Raw genomic sequence first — 17,698 nt, forward strand, 5'->3', positions numbered from 1 at the left:
TTGGTGGGCGTTGCCTTAAAAGGCTTCGAGGATATAAAATAATGGCTGTCTTTGGCGCGTACCTTTCGCATAGTTGATACTTTAGTTGTTAAATAGGTTGAAAAATCGCATTGCGCCAGTGAGTCAGAACTTTCGGACGTCGCGTCGCGTCGTCGGGCTGCGTCGCATAGCCAACGAGTCCGTAGGCAGAATTCTGCATGAGTAGGCTGCAGGGATCGGAGGAGACAATGGCAAGAGAAGCAACAAACTTGTAGGAAATTACTCAGGGATCGTCCGTCCTGCCCAACTACGGGACACGGAGACAATTCAGGCGATGAATATGCAAGGGTATATAACACGAATATACCTATAAAATAATGCACACCTATGGTGTAGCAATACGCAGGCATACCTGCGTGATGCGGGTAAGAGGAGTCTGACAAAACGGGCGTGTTACGCGATGAAAGTGAGTAAGAAAGCGATGACACACGCCGCCTAACGTCCAAGATTGAAGTGTCACAACGAAGAAGTCGATTCGTGATTGGATTGAATCCTCCACCCTTGTTCCGTGCAAAATGAGATGAAAAAGAGGCGTCAAAGGATATTTGAACGCTGTGAAAATGAACGCGATACTTCAAGTTGAATTTCCGCAGGCTAAGCGAGTGCTAGCTAGCGAGATGGTTGATTGCAAGAAAGAGATTAAAGATAAGCATTTGAATCCTGGTTGATTCGCGGAAACGTCCCGCATCATCCCGCCGGTATTCAGAACTATTAGCGGTGCCCGAAGGGATCGCGACCAAAAGGAGTAGGATGATGATGACGGGGTCGAGGAAAGAAGAAAACAGGAGAAAAGAAGAGAAGAGAAGAGAAGAGAAGAGAAGAGAAGAGCTCAGCTCGGTAAAACAGTTAAGAGTTCGACCATGCCGGGTTAACTTTACGCAGAGTCTTGCCAATTTCCTTGATCCTGGGAACGGCAACCAGTTCTGTGTGGCTGCAGATGCCTGCAGTAGAGATTTGAAGCGGTATTAGCGCGTCCCGTCTTGTCCTGCATCCTCGCGCATCGGCTCAACCGAGAACATTTCAATTTCGCGCAACGCCCCGACGACCCAAGAGACGCGCGGTCGTCTTTTGCACAACGTTGATAGGCATATATCTACACACCAGGATGTCATTACTCACGATCAAGCTGAACGATATCTGGTCTAATAACAGCATATAACGACAACGAGGTCTGCAGGCATGATAATTCCCGGCATGCTAACCGCGACACATTTATTATAGTTCATCGTTCAATGTCGCCGTGTTGTGCGAAAAAAACTTTGCAACAAACGATGCCTCGAGCTTTATAATACCTACCGAGGGTATCGAGAGACGGACGCCTCGTTTCGTGGAAGCAACCTAAGCACGTTCGGTGTGAAAATTCGAAAATCACTGGTTCGCCTTTTTTTTATTTTATTTTATTTATTTATTTTTATTTTTATTTTTTTGTTTCTTTCTTTTTTTTTCGAGCGAACGACGTTGCGTAGGGAAGCTGCTACAAAGAAGCCACGGTCTCGTATCTCCTGAACAAATCCACCTCGTCAGCCCCGAGGAAGAGGCAATAAGGATTTTATAACACGTAATAAAAACCCCCATTAGATGATCCAGGACCTGAACAGTCTAGGCGGATGGTCCCTCGTTTCTCACGTAACAACCCTCGATGATTCTTGTTTTATGACCACTGCACTTCTAGAAACACCTGCCTGACTGCATTTGTGACTCGGACCATTATTTCAATACGCTGTGCAAACTTGCCACTTTCGCCACTTTTTCACGCCGTCCGGGTTGAACGTAAATGGTGGCAACCCCTTTAACTATGTAGCTATTACCAACGAGGTTTAAATAATCCCAGCTAGACATGTTGTACGACTATAATATGCAAGAGTGCCATATTCCTCTACGGGACATGCGACTAATACATGCATATTAGCTACGAGGTTTAAAACACTTCAGAAGCCGCGAGAGCTCTGCTTCGCTATAGGTGTACATACATATATATAGGTATATAAAGCCGTTACTCCTAACCGGATTCTGTGTAAATTCCCCCCCCCCCCCTTTCCCTCTTCCTGTAAAGTGGCAGCAGCGCTGAAATACATAATTATTAACAAGTTCACAGGGGTTTAATTAAGCAGCTTCGTCGAGCCGTAGCATGCCGGTGTTACAAAAACCTGCCTTGCAAGATACCACCGAATGACATCTACCTGAAACTACATTACGCAGCATCCACGATTCGGTCGATTCTCCCTCCGCCTCCGGCTGATTAAATTTCAAGACGCCTGGAATAAACCAGCGTAGCCTCGCACAAGAGGACACGAGGAAATTATTATTAATCGATATAGGACAGACGACTTATACTCACGATCTAGAGGTAGAGCGTGCCGACGCGTCGTGGCGCCATGACTGTTACGGCCAAGCGGGGTCCGCACTTTGTCGGTTGAAGGGGTGGGGCAGCAGTGGCCGTCGTTTCCTGTCCAGAACAAGCTCCGTTACCTCCGCGAAGTTCCCAGACGAGATTCGTCAGCGAACGAGGTCTGCTGAGCCTTCTCGACCTACGCGAAAAAACGAAAACGTTGTAAAAAACCGCCCCTCAAAATATCCGGCAAAGAGACTTGCCTCTTCTCCGGAAGCTTCGCCCCGGCCCCGGAATCCCCGGAAGTACGACCCCCGGAATGACTGGAGTCCAGAGTGCCATCGAGTTCCATGGCCTGCTGGAGATTGGTCAGACTTTTATAGCGGATGTTGAATAGCGGCGAGCCACCCTTGTACCCGGGCGGCGTCTCCTTCAACGGCGACGCGCTCTTCTGCCTCATCAACGGGCGTCCTCTGTGAGTCCCGCTATTCTTTACGTAGAGCTTGGCCAGAGGCGGCTTCTCAACCTTGGGCATAGGCGTCTCCTTGACGGCGCGTCGGGTCCGTTTCTCAGCCTGTATCTTCTTCGTCGGTATCGTTTCAATCGGTGGTGGCTCGGGTCTGTCGTCGAGAATCGAGGCGACACTGACGGTGACGGGAGTGAGCGGAGGGCTGTTGCTGCTCGCGCTTTCGTAGGGTGATCGAACGCTCTTCGGAAGCGGAGCGAAGCCACGAACGTAGTCGTATATCTGATCGATTTCGTCGTAGTCCTCCGTGTACGACGGAGGCACCCGATTCTCGTCCCGGTAACCGTGTCCGTGGCTGCTGTGGCTGCTCTGATGATGATGATGATGATGGTGATGGTGGTGATGCTTCTGCTGATGATTCGCACTGTCGGAGCTCGCCGATCGTCTAAGGAAGCCGCCGCTTCTCGGTAGTCTCGGCTTGCCCTCGCCGAGGCGGCCGTCGAGCACGTGAGCGCGGTCGGCAACGTCGGCGACGAGCCTGGATCCCCGTTCGACGAGACGCGTCAACTCCGGCATCGAACGCAGCATCTCCTCGTTCCTCGCCTTGACGAGTTTCAAGGGCGCCGCGAGCGGAAGCGCTACCGCCGCGCCGTCCCTCTGGAGCGGAAGCGCGAATACGTGCTCCTCCTCGAAGGTCGAGAGGAGTCGGAGCTCCGGCAGGAAGTGAGACGAGGACTTGAGGCCCCGCGGCGGCTGCCCGTGAACGAGCCGCACGGTGAGCGGAAGTCGCTTGCTCAGTAGCGCCCTGGCCGTGTGGACGCCGCTGATGTTGTCCTCCCTCGCCAGGGCGCTGAATCTGCCCCGCTGCTCGATGCCGAGGAGTACGCTCTCTCCTCGGCAGTCGACGCACCGCAGGAACCGACCCCTGCCCTGGATCGTCACCTCGCCGGCGGTCGTGATCGTCTCGCCGGCCGGTAACGTCCGGGAACTTTCCGGTATGACGATCCCGGCCTCGTCAACCTTGCACCCGATGCCCCTTATGGTCTCCCGGACAAGGGCGCCTTCCTCTGGGCATCGCCTCGAAAGTTCGCTGACCGACTCTATTCCCCGAACGGCCCGACCCTCCTCGCTGAGGATCTCGAAGAACCCGGTGTAAGAGTCCGGTATCGCCAACTTCGGCCCGACGCCGACGACCCTTCGCCCCTCCTTTATCTTGACCGCCTGGGCAACGATCTTCCGTCGCCTTCCCGCCGACGCGAGGAGCGCCGTACTCTGCAAACTCGGCGCCGGCAACGTCGGCACTCCAAATCCACCGTACTGACCTTTCGTTATCTTTATCACTGCTGGCAGACGGTGCTTCGTCACGAAGTCACGGAGGTAGGTCGCCTCCTCCGCCCATCGCGCCGCTGCCACCACGATCTGACCATCGGTCGCTGCCATCCCCTGATGGTGGATGCAGGTGCCCCTTACCGATACTGCGACTTCTGGATCCACGCGCCTCTATGCCCCATCTGGAACAAAAAGTGACGATATTTACGTTACTGAGGAGGCAGTGCTTGAGTCATGTTTTCAAAAGTGCAATTTTTTACACTTCTCTACTTATTTTTATATTAAGGCTGAAATTAGTGACGTTAACGTAACGAAACCGAATCGGCCGAGATAATTATTATTGCGCAATTTCGGAATAATTTTCGAGAAGTCGGCTTTGCAAAATATGAGTATACTTGTCGTGTTTTACTAAATCTTTCCTCATTCCTTTTTAAAGGTGCAAAGTAACGATCTTTCCTCTACACGCATCGTTGCAGTAACGTTACCTACTTCATCCTTATTTCTTTTTCTATTTTCCACCTTGCTGCGAGTATCATATAGTTTTACCTATAATTCGACGCCGTCGAATTTCAGAAGCTTAATTGCTGTACCGAATAAAGTTTGTATCATTTCCAATGAAATCCAAGGAGGCTATACAGGCCTCAACGACGTCACCCAAAATCGCACCGCTTATCCCCTCAAGCTCTGTGCTTGACCGAAGATGACCGTGACCACGATGGTAGTTTAGTCGATGGTCGAGAATGGAGTATATTTGATAAGACCTGGAGTCGCGGGCGAGTGCCGGAGCCTTTGGAGACGGTCAGCACGTCGCGCAAAGATGGTTTGCGGTCAGTGGGAGATAAGACCCGGGTGACCAATGACCCAGGGCGTCGTGACAGGCGCGCCTCTAGGAAGTCGTTCGACTCTATCTGGTCTGCAGAGCCGCCTGTAAACAGGCCGTGGCACCAACACAATTTCAAAGACGCGTTCCTGCACCGTTCCTTGTTTATTTATGCGCCTCGGTACGGTACTTCAATGCTGCAAATTGTCCCCGGATAGACCACAAGGCGTGTAGTCCTTCCTCTAGCGATCGCCAAGCTCTATAAGCTGTTTCTCCCACGCGACTTTGTATGTATCTACGTTCCCCCCTTGAGACGCCACGGTGTTCAACCGAGATTTTATTCTGACGATTACTGTACGCGGGATGGATAAGAATAACTCCTCCAGGGACTCGAGACGACGGACAGGTTGACACGGCGGATTTAAGATTCGTTCGTTTAATGCAGCCGCACTTTCGAAGGCCAAGCGAGTCGCTGTAAGAGATGAACTTTGACACCGACTCCACGCTCGCCGGGTTAACTGTAGAGGATTTTTACCGAGCAATACAGATTTTGTAATACCTTCTGAGAATAATGACCAACCGAATGAGGTTACGTTCAAAAATTTTTACACAGGTATAAGCTTGTTAGGCCAGGTAGGTATATACTTGCTGCGGGATGCGCGCGTGATCGAGTTTTTCAATCGAATAGAAGCCGTGACTTGCTCGATTCGTAGCCGATTCGGATGTCGTCGAATTTTACGTTATAGTTGATTCTAAGAACCATTCGAACCAACTTTTTCACCGTTTTTTGCTGTGCCTCGGCAGGATTCGTCATTGGTACATACGTAAAATCCATATTGCAGAATCGCGTGGCCGATCAGGTGCAAGTGTGTAAGAGAAAGAAGAAGGATATTTGCATACCGCGTAATAATAATTGCAATTTACACAGGCTACGGAGAGTCAAGGATCACGCTGATTTCTACAGAATTTTTAATCTCTTTCAATTTTTATTCAAACTTTGAAGTACGCTAGCGAACATAACCGCGTTGCGTGTAAAGAAGCTGGAATAGTTGCTACGGGCTGTGTAAAAATCTGAAAATCTACCTCCGTGGTGGGTATAAGTAACCTCTTAAAAATAAGTGAGCCTCGGCTGATGGTTGTAAATGAGAGTACGAAAGGTGGTGCTATTTATGCAGTAGGTATGTACATACATATCGCTAGCAGACAAATAGGTATAACGTTATACCTACAAACAGGGTGCATTTTTCAGTGGGTCTAATATCTGGTAATGATCATTTACAACACTCTCCAGGGCAATGCGAGGCGAGGCATGGCATGGCATGGCAAGCGCTGCAATTATGCATCGGTTCCTACACATCGTCGCTATGGCAATTAAGGTACCCCAGCGTGTTTAAAGGTGTTGTGGCTGCAGCATGGCGGATGGAATCGGCGAGACATGGACCAACCTAGGCGTAAACTTTCACGTCTTCAGGCTAGGCAGTAGTCGCAGTTTTGTATGCGTTCGTTTTTTTCTTTTTTTCTTACTCTTTCATACTTTTTCTCCTCCCCGTTGTCACTTTTCTCTATTCGGTCCAACTGTACTGCGGTAAGCAAGTGAACGAAAACACGAAAACCTAACGTGATTTGGAGCAGGCCGACAAACTAGTCTAGCAATCATCGTCATTATTATTATTACGTAAGGCTGCTGCTGCTGCTGCTGCTGCTGCTACCCGGTGTGTTCAGGAGTGCTCGTGCCTAGCTAATAACCGTCTGTGTTAGTCCTGGACCATCGCACCACGGAGAAAGGTTTAGCGCGTTACGTAAAACCGACGGAGAGGCACCCGTTGAGAAATTACCAAAGAACTCGAACGTTCAGTTGGTATGAAGCCGCGATAACTACGAGGGCAAAATTTATACCGCAAAACGGTATCCACGTGCAGTCCAAAGAAAGAACTCTGGCCAAAAGGCTGCACATGTGGTATGACATGAACGTCTATGCTCGTCCAACAATAAGCCTGCAACGGCGAGATTAGCAGCTCCGTATCGTCGTGTCTTCCGGATGCTTTCAAGTCGCACGGCGTTATAATGTCTCGAGGTGAACCAGGAATCGCCGCAGCTGGTTTTACTACAGCAAGTTTCACTCGGTACAGACGTGTTCCGGGCTCGTTTTGCGCTCAATAAATCTCTGCCAGTTGCACCAATTAGAAAATCTTGACCCGCCGGTGTTGTAGATGGCGGAGATCATATCGTCTTGAGCCAGACGATTTTGCAAAAGTAATTGAACATGGTCACGTGAAAAAGTGCGTTTCTAATAATACCGAGATCTCATTTAACAATTAACCACAAAGTTATACAGCCCAGTAGATTTTTCGTCGCATTTTCTTTCGTCGCTATTTTATATCACTCCTTAACTCGAGTAAAAATTACACGTCAAATTTTCCTCTCTTTCTTTTACGTGCAAGTATAATAACTTCCTTGTGCAATGGACGATAAAAAACTGCGACATCCATCATTCGCTCGCAGGAGTTCTCATCGGTATAATAAATGGTAAGGAAAAATGCGTAAAATAATAACTACACGACAATGTGCGGATAAAGATAAGACTAAGACTGATCCCCAGCAGTTTGGTATCATTAGTGGCTCGTTTTTCGAGTGTTCTCATCGAGCCGCGTGTGAATTAAAACGAGAGGCCGGTTGCTGCGGGCGAAACTGCAGAGCGTTGAGCGCCGCTTTTACAAAGAGACTGTGAGATGAAATTAATATTAAATTGAATTATAATGACGGTGTTTACCAAGGAAATCTAGACTGCCAGGGAGAGCAGAGAGTCCTAGGACCAGCTGCCACAATGTTCGCGATTACGTAACGTTCGTTCATTGCGAGCGAGTTCGAAACGAGCCGAGGTTCCGTCACGTATCAAGTAGGTAGGTATATAGAGGCACAGATCCTGCGGGGTATTCGCCCGGCCATATTGCGAATGAAAAATAAAAGTCCCCGCGAGTCGATCAGCGGCAGTTGAGCGGCCGTTCGATCGTATGTATCTATTATCAACACGCCATCCGCGCTGCCAGTGGATGAAAAATTAAACTGACACGCAGGCACGCGTTTCACACTTTCGATTAGAACTGGCGGTCGAAGGAAGAAGGATCAGAGACTTAATTTGGCCGTAAGCCAGAACGTCGATGTTACACGTCGACGGGTCGGGTAATTACGTTGAATCCTTGGACGCCGGTGTAAGATATGAGTACAAGAAAAACGCGAGGGTATGGAACGTAGGTAGGTACGCGTCGGGGATATAAGTACATGGGAAGAAATTTTTCTACCTTGTCACCGGGATCGTCATCGCCAATCGGCTCCTTTCATCCCCTTCCTCGCTTCTTCATCCCCTCCCCCAGGGAGGTGGAGGAAATTGCGAAACAATGCACAGCCGCACTGGAGGATAAATATTCAGCTGGAATACAAAGGTCGACTTGCAACGGTAATCTACATAATCAGAGGCACAAACTATGCGCGGCACAAACCCCGCGCCGCGCGCGTACACAGTGCACAGGGTATACCTACGTATAATGCATGCAGAGGCGAGTTGAGTAACACGACGCGTCGTCAAGATACGTGACTATTCAGGTTGCACGAACCTGAATGTACCTGTATAGGTAGGCATTATACGTAGGTACCTATGTACGAATATACCCACGGGCGAGAGAAAATTCAAGTTTCAACCGCAAAAGGTCGTTGCTTCTTATCCTGTTTAAAGTCGGAAATTGTATCGAGATCGGCGCAAGTTCGATTAATTGACTTCTCGTCGCACAATCAATAGTCATTAATTTCAATTCGCGTGACAATTTCGCTCGGTAGAAGTCGCCGAAATGATCAAAAACATTTTAAGTTTTCAAAAATTGTCATCACTCTTGCAGTTCAACGATTGTTGGAAAATCTTATTTCCGCAATCTGATGATTTTTTTTTTTCAAACCTTCAATATTCATTCACTCTTTGACATAAATGATATTTTGATGCTCCATAAATATTTGCAACGAATGATCGAATGAAAAAGAAAACTGGGACCACGCAGCTTGTGAGTTCGTCATGTACGAAATTTCACAAAAAAACATACATTCAGCGTTATAAAACCGAAACGTGAATTGAAAGTAAACGAGTATTGATTGCAATCCAAGATACTTTAACTCTGATTTCTCCGGAATATCATATCGAGTATTCTTGCATCGAGATGCTTCTCCGGCCAATTAACGCGTTCATCCCAACGTCGAGTGTTTTTCGTCAAGCTTGTAACTGCACGGAGAGTCAGCGGTAAACCCGAACTAATTATTCTCGAGGAATAACCAATAAAATTTGCTAAAATTGATAATCACGTCTCTCGGAGTCAGCAGGCAAGCTGCAGCCTGATGGACCGTGGGAAGCCGTGGATGTTATCCTCGTATACGTACACACGTGTGTATACGTAACTTGGAATTGCTTCTTTAGTGCACTAAACTGCACTTGATTGCTGCCAGCAAAGAGTGCGCAGCCATGACGTTGAAGCTGCAATGACATTAAACGCGCTGCAGCATAATATAAGAAAGAGAACACTTGGGTAAAATTTTAATCCGGTTACTATATAGCCATTGGCGTTGTAAGTTTTACTTTCGTACCGTACGCCACACGTGATGTCTATGCGTGATGAAAGCCAATGGCATTGATCGACTTTCGTAATCGAGTCAGGACTCGGCCGTCACGGCGACGCGACGCCAGGCTAGTCCATGGCATTTTTACTTCACGACACTTGGGTGCCGGAATAATGATTCACGGTGTTCACGAGTGAACACTTTTATAGGCTTGTACATACGCATGGACGCATGTGAAGTATTTCCGCGCTTGACGATCGGAATGAAAGATACAGGAGCCCCGTGCTTTTTTCCGGTGAGCGGATTGAATATTAGGTAAATCTAATTAATGACTTTTTTGAATGCTTTGCTGACTGCGCATCTTTGCTGTAGAGATATTGGCGGATCGGTCTTTTAGAACACGTTATAAGGTATTGGCGACGTAGGAACGTAGTAGGGAGAGGAATATCCGGATATGCGGTCGCGAGTCAAGGTGTTTTTTTTTTTTTTTTTTTTCTATGTTGCTTTTTATTCAAGTTGAGGAGGTAGAATGAAGAGAGTAAAGAAAAAAAGACACTTTTCTAAAAGCCAATTCACGCGGCGCAGTGACGCTCGATGGTTTAACCGACGCGTTAATTACAATCAAAACGTAAAAAATATTATGACACATAATATAAACGCGGGTCGTTAAAATCATGGGAAAAACAGGATCGCGTGGCGACGCACAATTTTTAAGATATCCGACCTTGGCGAATGCCTTCGCGGCGCTGCCTCGGAGAGCCGAGGTAGGTAGGTAGGTAGGTAGGTAGGTATAAGGTACCACCGAGTATCTTCCAGTTCCTTATAGTCGTCGGAGCTCTTCACGCACCGTTGACGACAACGACCGGATCGCGGGTCTCCTCCTGGAACATCAGGACCAGTTTCGAGTCCTGCAGGTCGTCATCGACGCTTCATAACTTATCGATTTCATATGGTGAATCGATTAACTGTAGCTCAAGAACCGTGACCCGGAGAAAGCTCGGAGCTTATGGCTAGCCGAGGCGACGGAACGGAGGTAGGTTCGAGCCGCGAGAAGAAGCCGAGGTAACCGATTACCGATGCTCACTTAGCGGTACACAGCCAGCGATACACCTTTACGCCACGAAACTTCACTTTCAGCGATCGCCGATGATCGTGCCTCTCCTCGCTTCTTTACCTCGATGCCAGCGATACTCCCCCACCGCGGTTAGGAGATCAGACACTGGGCCAGGACTCTGGTGAAAGAGAGCCGCGTGGATAGGAGAGAGCATTTCGCTTTCGACTTAGTTTCGTAACAAAGCCGCAACCTACGCGAGCAGCTGGAACGTCGCGGTCACCGCAAAAAGAGGATAGAGAGAAGAAAAAAGAAGGGTTATCAAGATAGCATCTCTTCCTGGCTACGCTGCAGGCTCATTCTGGAGCCAACCTCGTCTCTAATCTGCTTCGTATCTGTTAGCTTCGAGTTTTATGTACCATCAAATTTTCCAGGCCTCGGAAACCGAGATCTACAGTACAATGAATTCCGAAGAAGAAATTTTCTTCAATTTCATCTCGCGACGTGCAGCTATTAGTTGTTTCACAACTTTGCCAAATTCATCGAAACCTCAGACGTTCCATACGTTCCGTCGACAATCGTTCACACTCACCACCGACGAAACCGGTGATTGATTGATATAATAGCGCGAGTAAAACGCTAACCCAGTAAACAAAATCTCGCCGTACGAATCTGTGAAGTCGTGAAATTGCGATTAAACCTGTATTACGGAGAGACGGCAAACATCTGCAAGATCGTTCGCAATAGCCCTGCAGAAATTACGATGATCATTCAGGCACAAATAATTACACGTAGTCTCGAAATAGTCCGGTTTTACGATTAGGTTCTCACCGTCCAACCGTGATCTCGCTAATTTTTAACTGCATGCGACAAAAGTTGGCCGTTTGTTGTACATGCTCGTCGCCGAGGAGCAATTGAACTCCACACGTCACGGTGTTCGCGGCAAACAAAACCAGAAACTGTCGTAGCTCACTTTAACGAATATACTAACATCTAACGAATGTAAGAATTGATTTTAAAAAGTCGTTAAACTGTTTTCCGCTACAACGATTATCACATCGGTTCAATCACACCTGAGCTGCGACGCGAGGATTACAATAAAAATAATACGTTACAACACAACATTCGACCAAAGATTAATGATGTCCGAAAAATATAATCAATTCGTGAAATTCCATTTCACCTAAGGTGAACAATATGCACTCTGTCAATGGTGAAGGAGATTCCAGAGCCCGATATATATCTGAAGCGGTATAACAGAGGGCGGACGTGAAGCGTGAGGACTGCCAGGACTTCTAGGACTGCCTAGGAGGCGAGCGGAGCTGTGCAAGTTCCGTAGTCCAGGTTATATTTAGATTCGAGCTTCTTGTTTTATCTCTACCCACCACCACACCACGCCAGGTTCCAAGGTTTCCTCGAGCCGATCTTCTTCGCCTTCTTGGTCGATCACGAGACCAATAGCCGCGAAACCCTAAAGATCAGGACCTCCTTTTGTTTTCCCAAGACATGTAGGATCGCGCGAAATTCAACGCCGCATGATAACTCGCCATGGTTCGCATAATGAGTCTGGCGTGAAATGTGAGTTTCTGAAGTTCGTTTACACTTCGAGTTCATCGGTTTTCGCCTAAAGTCTTATTCAGGGTATGCTGCAAGATGGTTCGCCAATGCTAAGCCTGATTCGATTCGCTTTAACGACACGCTTTCCCCGAATCTGTCGAAACGAAATCCTCAGCGCTGTTCGTACGTCTGCAAGATCCGAGAGGTTTCTACCCTGGTGATTTCAACGCGGGGACGTTCGGCCGAGAGTCGTTTGAAGAACGTGTCTTGGAACAAATCGATTACCTCCGGCGCGTATACCCATACAATAGCAATTACATTCACATGCGCGTGCCTGACCTACACGTGTAGGAAGCTTTGGTAATAAACTCGGACGTCACGGAGTTGATATATACATGTATGTGTGTGTGTGTGTGTGTGTGTGTTCATGTGCACGCCAAAGCAGAGCGAGGCTAGGTTGGTAAAGCGAGCCCAAGCCAAGGTCTTCCACAATTGGACTAAAGAAATTTAGTTACGTTCCGTGGAGCCGCCTACGTTTACGCCGAACCGTATTATAGGAGCCAGCCTCGGTTTAAGAACCGTTCAAACTTTGAAAAGGCGATGGAAAATGAAAGGGGGAAACATGTCGGCATCTCTTTGTTCTATTCACCCTTTGACCCATTTCACTTTTCTCAGAATGTACACCTCGAAGGACAAAGGACTGGTCTTTCTATCCTAGTTCGGGTTGCGGTTCGAGTGTCGACATAACACTTCCTCCATCAGCCTCGCGGTAAAACTCGTTTCAATTGTTGCCCTGGTATGTCCAGGTCTCGGCCTAATGCACGTATGCATGCAGTGAGTGAATACCTAAACGTTTTCTAACTTCAACTCAAAACTGACCCAGCTTTCGGTTTTTCACGCTCTTATGAATATAATGTGTCAAGTTCCATTCGTCGTTCAACGTTCACCACCGCATCGGCCTGTTTTTTGTACACACTAAGTCATCGCTGATTTGAAAGAGAGAATGAAAGTGTACCATAGCTGAGGGGTACCGAAGAAAGAGAACTTCGTTTGCTGATATATCTGTTCTAATCACGTTATAAAAATTTTCCACCATTAACCGCAGGTCCGTTTTTTCCTCGAAAATTTTACAATATTTCATTCTAAAACGACACAAAAGTCATTCTCAATAGTCAATTGTTGAAACCAATATTAGGATTGTGTGTAAATCGCTTACATGTCTGAAACGATAATCGTTTCCGAATGACGTTTAGAAATGTGTGACGGTAATTTTAAACTTGGTGGATCGTAGAGCAATTATATCATCATCAAGCGATGCCCTGAAGCGCGATAACCTCGCGATCAGGACTGACTCCCTGCTTCCAATTTAAGGACCGGAATATCTTTGAGAATCTAAGAGAGAAAAATAAAAGATAACAAACATCTGATCTAATCTATGACCACGTGTCCAGAATAGATATCTCTTATAGATCAGTAAAAAATTGCCAATTACTTCGGTGCAGCAGAGATGAATCGTCGCAGAACTTCCCACCCCCGTGAGATACGGTAAAAATTGGACACGTGGCAACGGGTAGGCGACATAAATCCGTCATAATAGGAACACAGGCATATAATTGCGCGTAGTGAATTCTGACCAGTCAGCATGGAGTTGCCGGTCTCTCGTAATGTCTCGCGATTAGCGGTTCCGGCGCCGTCGAGCGTCGTCCCAAGAATTGATGAATATTTTCTACCCACAGCCCGGACATCATTCCTCGCTGGTAACCGAGGTATGGGTAACAGAGAAGGATAAAAAATTCCGACAAAAAGTAGCAAAGTAATCGTTGCGCTAAGAGATGTCCAGAGCGTAAGACGAACGGAGCAGGAAGCCACTGGCGGGGATGACGTCACACGTTTAGCGATGGGTATAAAGAAGCTCACTTTGTACAAAGTAAGTGAACCGGGACGCGATGATTCGAATGATAGAAAGTTCGAGGAAGCCTTTGAACCGGCCGCGTGGCCTCGGTACGCTATTGGAACACAAGATTCCTTAAATTTCCTTAATCTTTGTGGCCGTTTCAACGATCCTTTCCCTCGAAAGGAAATACAGCCGCGAAGCGCCTAGCTCGTTTCCATCGCTATCCGTACCACGGCACAAGACACGGATCAAGTTTTTCCCGGAAAATATGTCGCGGAGCAACGGTTGTCGACTTGTGGAACCTGGCAACGGACTTAACTACGCTTCGAAGGCTCACTGCAGCATCACCGCCACAATGGTGTTTACCCAGAGAAGATTTCCTCTCTCCCGAGACTCGAGTTGCGTGGCTCATAACGTTACCGGTACTTTGACGCAAGTCCTATGACGTTCCTAAGACTTACTTATCCAGGTACGTCAATCTTTGCAGCTTTTTCTTCCACCTGCACTCGGGTAAATTCCATAATAATATCAGATGGTATCAAGACGGTAGCTTCTCGAGTACGAGTAAACTTATAACAACCACCTGTGTTATGGTACTCGACGTCGAGAGGTCATGTTCACACGAAACTGTACTGTAAACATATAGCTATACGTCAATTAATTAATTAATTAGTTAATTATAATTGCCGTTTATACACGATCTTGCATGTTAGGAGGAGGAGGAGGAGGAGGAGAATAAATGCCGCAGCCTTAAATAATCGTCGATCGATTTTCGCATTTTGAAACATATCGGCTGCACCGCACCGTTCGGACCATGGTGACTATAGACACCATAGTGCGAGACACGATGTGACGACCCATGGATCGTCGCCGCGTCGTATAGCTGTAATATCGAGCAGGATTTCCGACAGCGTATCAAAAGTTCCTGGGAGGGCGACTCCGCGCACAGTTTACAGCCAAGCCCAAGGAGGGAACGGAAAGACGCCTGTCACGAAGATAATATCACTTTCCATAACCACGATACGAGACACGCTAATGAATAATGTATCGCAAGAGGCTCTATACGCCGCAACGAGAATCTATTAATTCCACAGTTGTCAGTATACGTCGTACACACTGGCAGGGAGTTCTACTCCCGAGTCCTCGCGGTCAGCGAAGAAGGAAACCTTTAAACTTCTTCTTTATTCTCTGCCAGTCCCATACCCACCCCTTTACTTGTCCGCCATACACGGCTCGTCTGTGTTCGCCCCGCACCACCATCCATTCCCATGTTATAACTATATACACCTATTTCAATGTAGAATATGGGATTCGTGTACACCCGTGTACGCAGCACAATCGACACGTGTTTGAGTACAATGCGTAAACCTCCTCCGTCGGCGGTGATATATGTATACCTACATATAATATATGGAATGACAAATGTATGCATCCATGTATAGAAGCCGCGAACGGGGCATCCTCCGTCCATACGTGTAATTGTATGATTATGAAGGGAGAAGGAAAGAGGTAAAATGGTAAAATGGTAAAATGGTAAAATGGTTAAAGGAAAACTGTTACAGAGTCCCTGATCGGCCTTGCCGCGATCGGTCAGGTACTATACCTTGTACCCTCCACTTCCTCACGTCTACAACCTAGGTCGACAAAGGAAATAGATAACACAGACGGAGATTGTACGCCGACTCTGCAGCGCATCCTAGTCAACCCGATACCTTCTCTCTCTCTCTCTCTTTCTATTCTACCACGAGCCAAATGCTCCAACGACGCACGGCACCGAGCAAACACGTTTTCTCCGGGAGGTGATTGGAATCAAATATTAGTTCGTTAAACAGGAGGCACGGCGGGCGGACGTTGCCGATTATATTTACAGCTACGGGTGTGTTCATGTTTGGACGGTAGTCCGTTAGCCGGTAGGCAGTCACATCATCCTCCTCCTACATCCGTATTGCCAATATCAGTTTCGTCTTCATCGTCGCATTACCGCGTCACTGTCGCCTTGCTCTCATCACACATTCCACCTCGTACCGACAACTCTCTTACCGCCCTCGCGAATTCCGCCAATTTCCTCTCCCACCATCCCAGCCTTGGAAAACTTACTGTTAAAATACATCCTCCCAAAACCATGAGGAACCACGATTGGATAGGAAAGGCAGTTCATGCATTTGCCACAGACAGAACCCGTGTCGTTTTAATTAAGCAATCGGTATGGTGATCGACCGAATAACCGGGGAACTGTGTCTGCCCGGGGCATTAGCCGAAGCGAACCACCAACGTGCGGAGGAGCTCCGGGGTTTTAGGCGTTGGCGGGGCATAACATGTGATCGACGGTAGTTCGCCTTGGAATAACTGTATAACTGGATCGATATACTTGGGCAGTATAACGATTCGATTGTTTTCTTTGTTCCGCGTTCCCCTCCGTGTTTCACCCGAGAACCAGTATATACAGGGTGACCCAGTACTATCGCCTCATAGGCTAGTCATGTATTTCTCCTGAAAATCCGCGAACGAAACATCTTTTATTTTTCTGATGGTAAGTTTGTCGTTTGCGAATTAGAGTCGTGTGAAATGGCCAATCCATTGTCATCGGCAGCTGTTGTGGAACTCCCTGTATTATGCTGCAGCGTGATCTTTGACATTATTTTGAACAGAAAGAATAATTTATTCTTTTTAATACGACGAAAGCAACGAGTATTACGAATGAACGTGTATTTATATCTACAGGCTTTCTAAAACTCGTTTCAGTTATCCGCGTATCATCAGGCAAGTGCATGATCATTGTAATTACGTGTAAAGATAACCAGAAAAGGATTTCTTCAACAACATGGAATAAAAATTTCTTACAATCTCGCAAAAATTTTCCCTCGCCAATTAGAAAGATTGAAAATTCGGATCTGCATCCTTGAGGGCTCTGCGGCCGAAGGAAGGAAGTGCAGAAAGAAAAGAAGAAGGCAGGGGCAGTTTTGCAGAGCGTGTTCAGAAATAATCAAACGGCCCGCGACGACGTCGACGTAATGCCCAGACCCATAGCTGCGGATGCATGTAGAAACTGGTTTCGTTCTTTGGTTCGATCGTTCGCGGGAGCTTGCGCCACGGCAAAGCAAAACGCGGCGTGGCACACCCGCGGCCTAGTCTCCGTCACGGAGGAGATGTCGATCTTTGATGCTCACGAAGGTGGCTTCGCCGTCATCCAGGCAGACAATACAAGCCTCGCTTCCTTTACATAATCTACGCGCGCGCACACACAAGGCGCGTTACAATGTCCGGAGAAAATGAATTCGCGCCCATTGAATCCTTCCTTATTTCGAGCTAAGATCAAGCCTGGCCGGATTATTCAATGTCTAAGCTTCTAGTTTGCATTATCGTGTTGTTTCTCTTCCACGTACAGCCGTGCACGTATATCGACCGGATACAGGAAGTTTAACGATGGGCTAAAAATTTGTTCAACCGTTTTCACCGTCAAGGATATGTATTAAGAATTGCGACCACGTTTGACCGACTCCTCAGCAGCATCTCTGATGCGTGTAGGTCATTTCTAAAATCTAATGCGTTACAACGAAGCTAATTGATTCAACCTTAACGAGCCAGATGTAATCGGGGATTTTAATTATCCGGAACAA

The 17,698-nt window shown here is 47.4% G+C and overlaps 1 protein-coding gene and 1 long non-coding RNA gene across 3 annotated transcripts in view; one reads left to right on the forward strand and one right to left on the reverse strand.

The window, feature by feature from the left end:
- LOC124416466 overlaps positions 1-17,698 on the forward strand; it is a 35,489-nt gene that overhangs the window by 17,303 nt on the left and 488 nt on the right. The window contains exon 2 of the long non-coding RNA XR_006930769.1: positions 15,860-15,866. This is a non-coding gene — a long non-coding RNA (uncharacterized LOC124416466). The remainder of the gene's footprint in view (positions 1-15,859; positions 15,867-17,698) is intronic.
- Positions 1-17,698, reverse strand: part of LOC124416433 — an 81,912-nt gene that overhangs the window by 15,474 nt on the left and 48,740 nt on the right. For both annotated transcript variants that reach the window (XM_046897522.1, XM_046897521.1), the window contains 2 exons: positions 2,632-4,345; positions 2,378-2,567 (listed from right to left, as the gene is read on the reverse strand). In XM_046897522.1, coding sequence (XP_046753478.1) covers positions 2,381-2,567; positions 2,632-4,274 — 1,830 coding nt within the window. In that variant the 5' untranslated portion in view covers positions 4,275-4,345 and the 3' untranslated portion in view covers positions 2,378-2,380. The remainder of the gene's footprint in view (positions 1-2,377; positions 2,568-2,631; positions 4,346-17,698) is intronic.

The sequence above is a fragment of the Diprion similis genome, chromosome 2 (assembly GCF_021155765.1).
Source record: "Diprion similis isolate iyDipSimi1 chromosome 2, iyDipSimi1.1, whole genome shotgun sequence".
NCBI classification, from domain to species: Eukaryota; Metazoa; Arthropoda; class Insecta; order Hymenoptera; family Diprionidae; genus Diprion; species Diprion similis.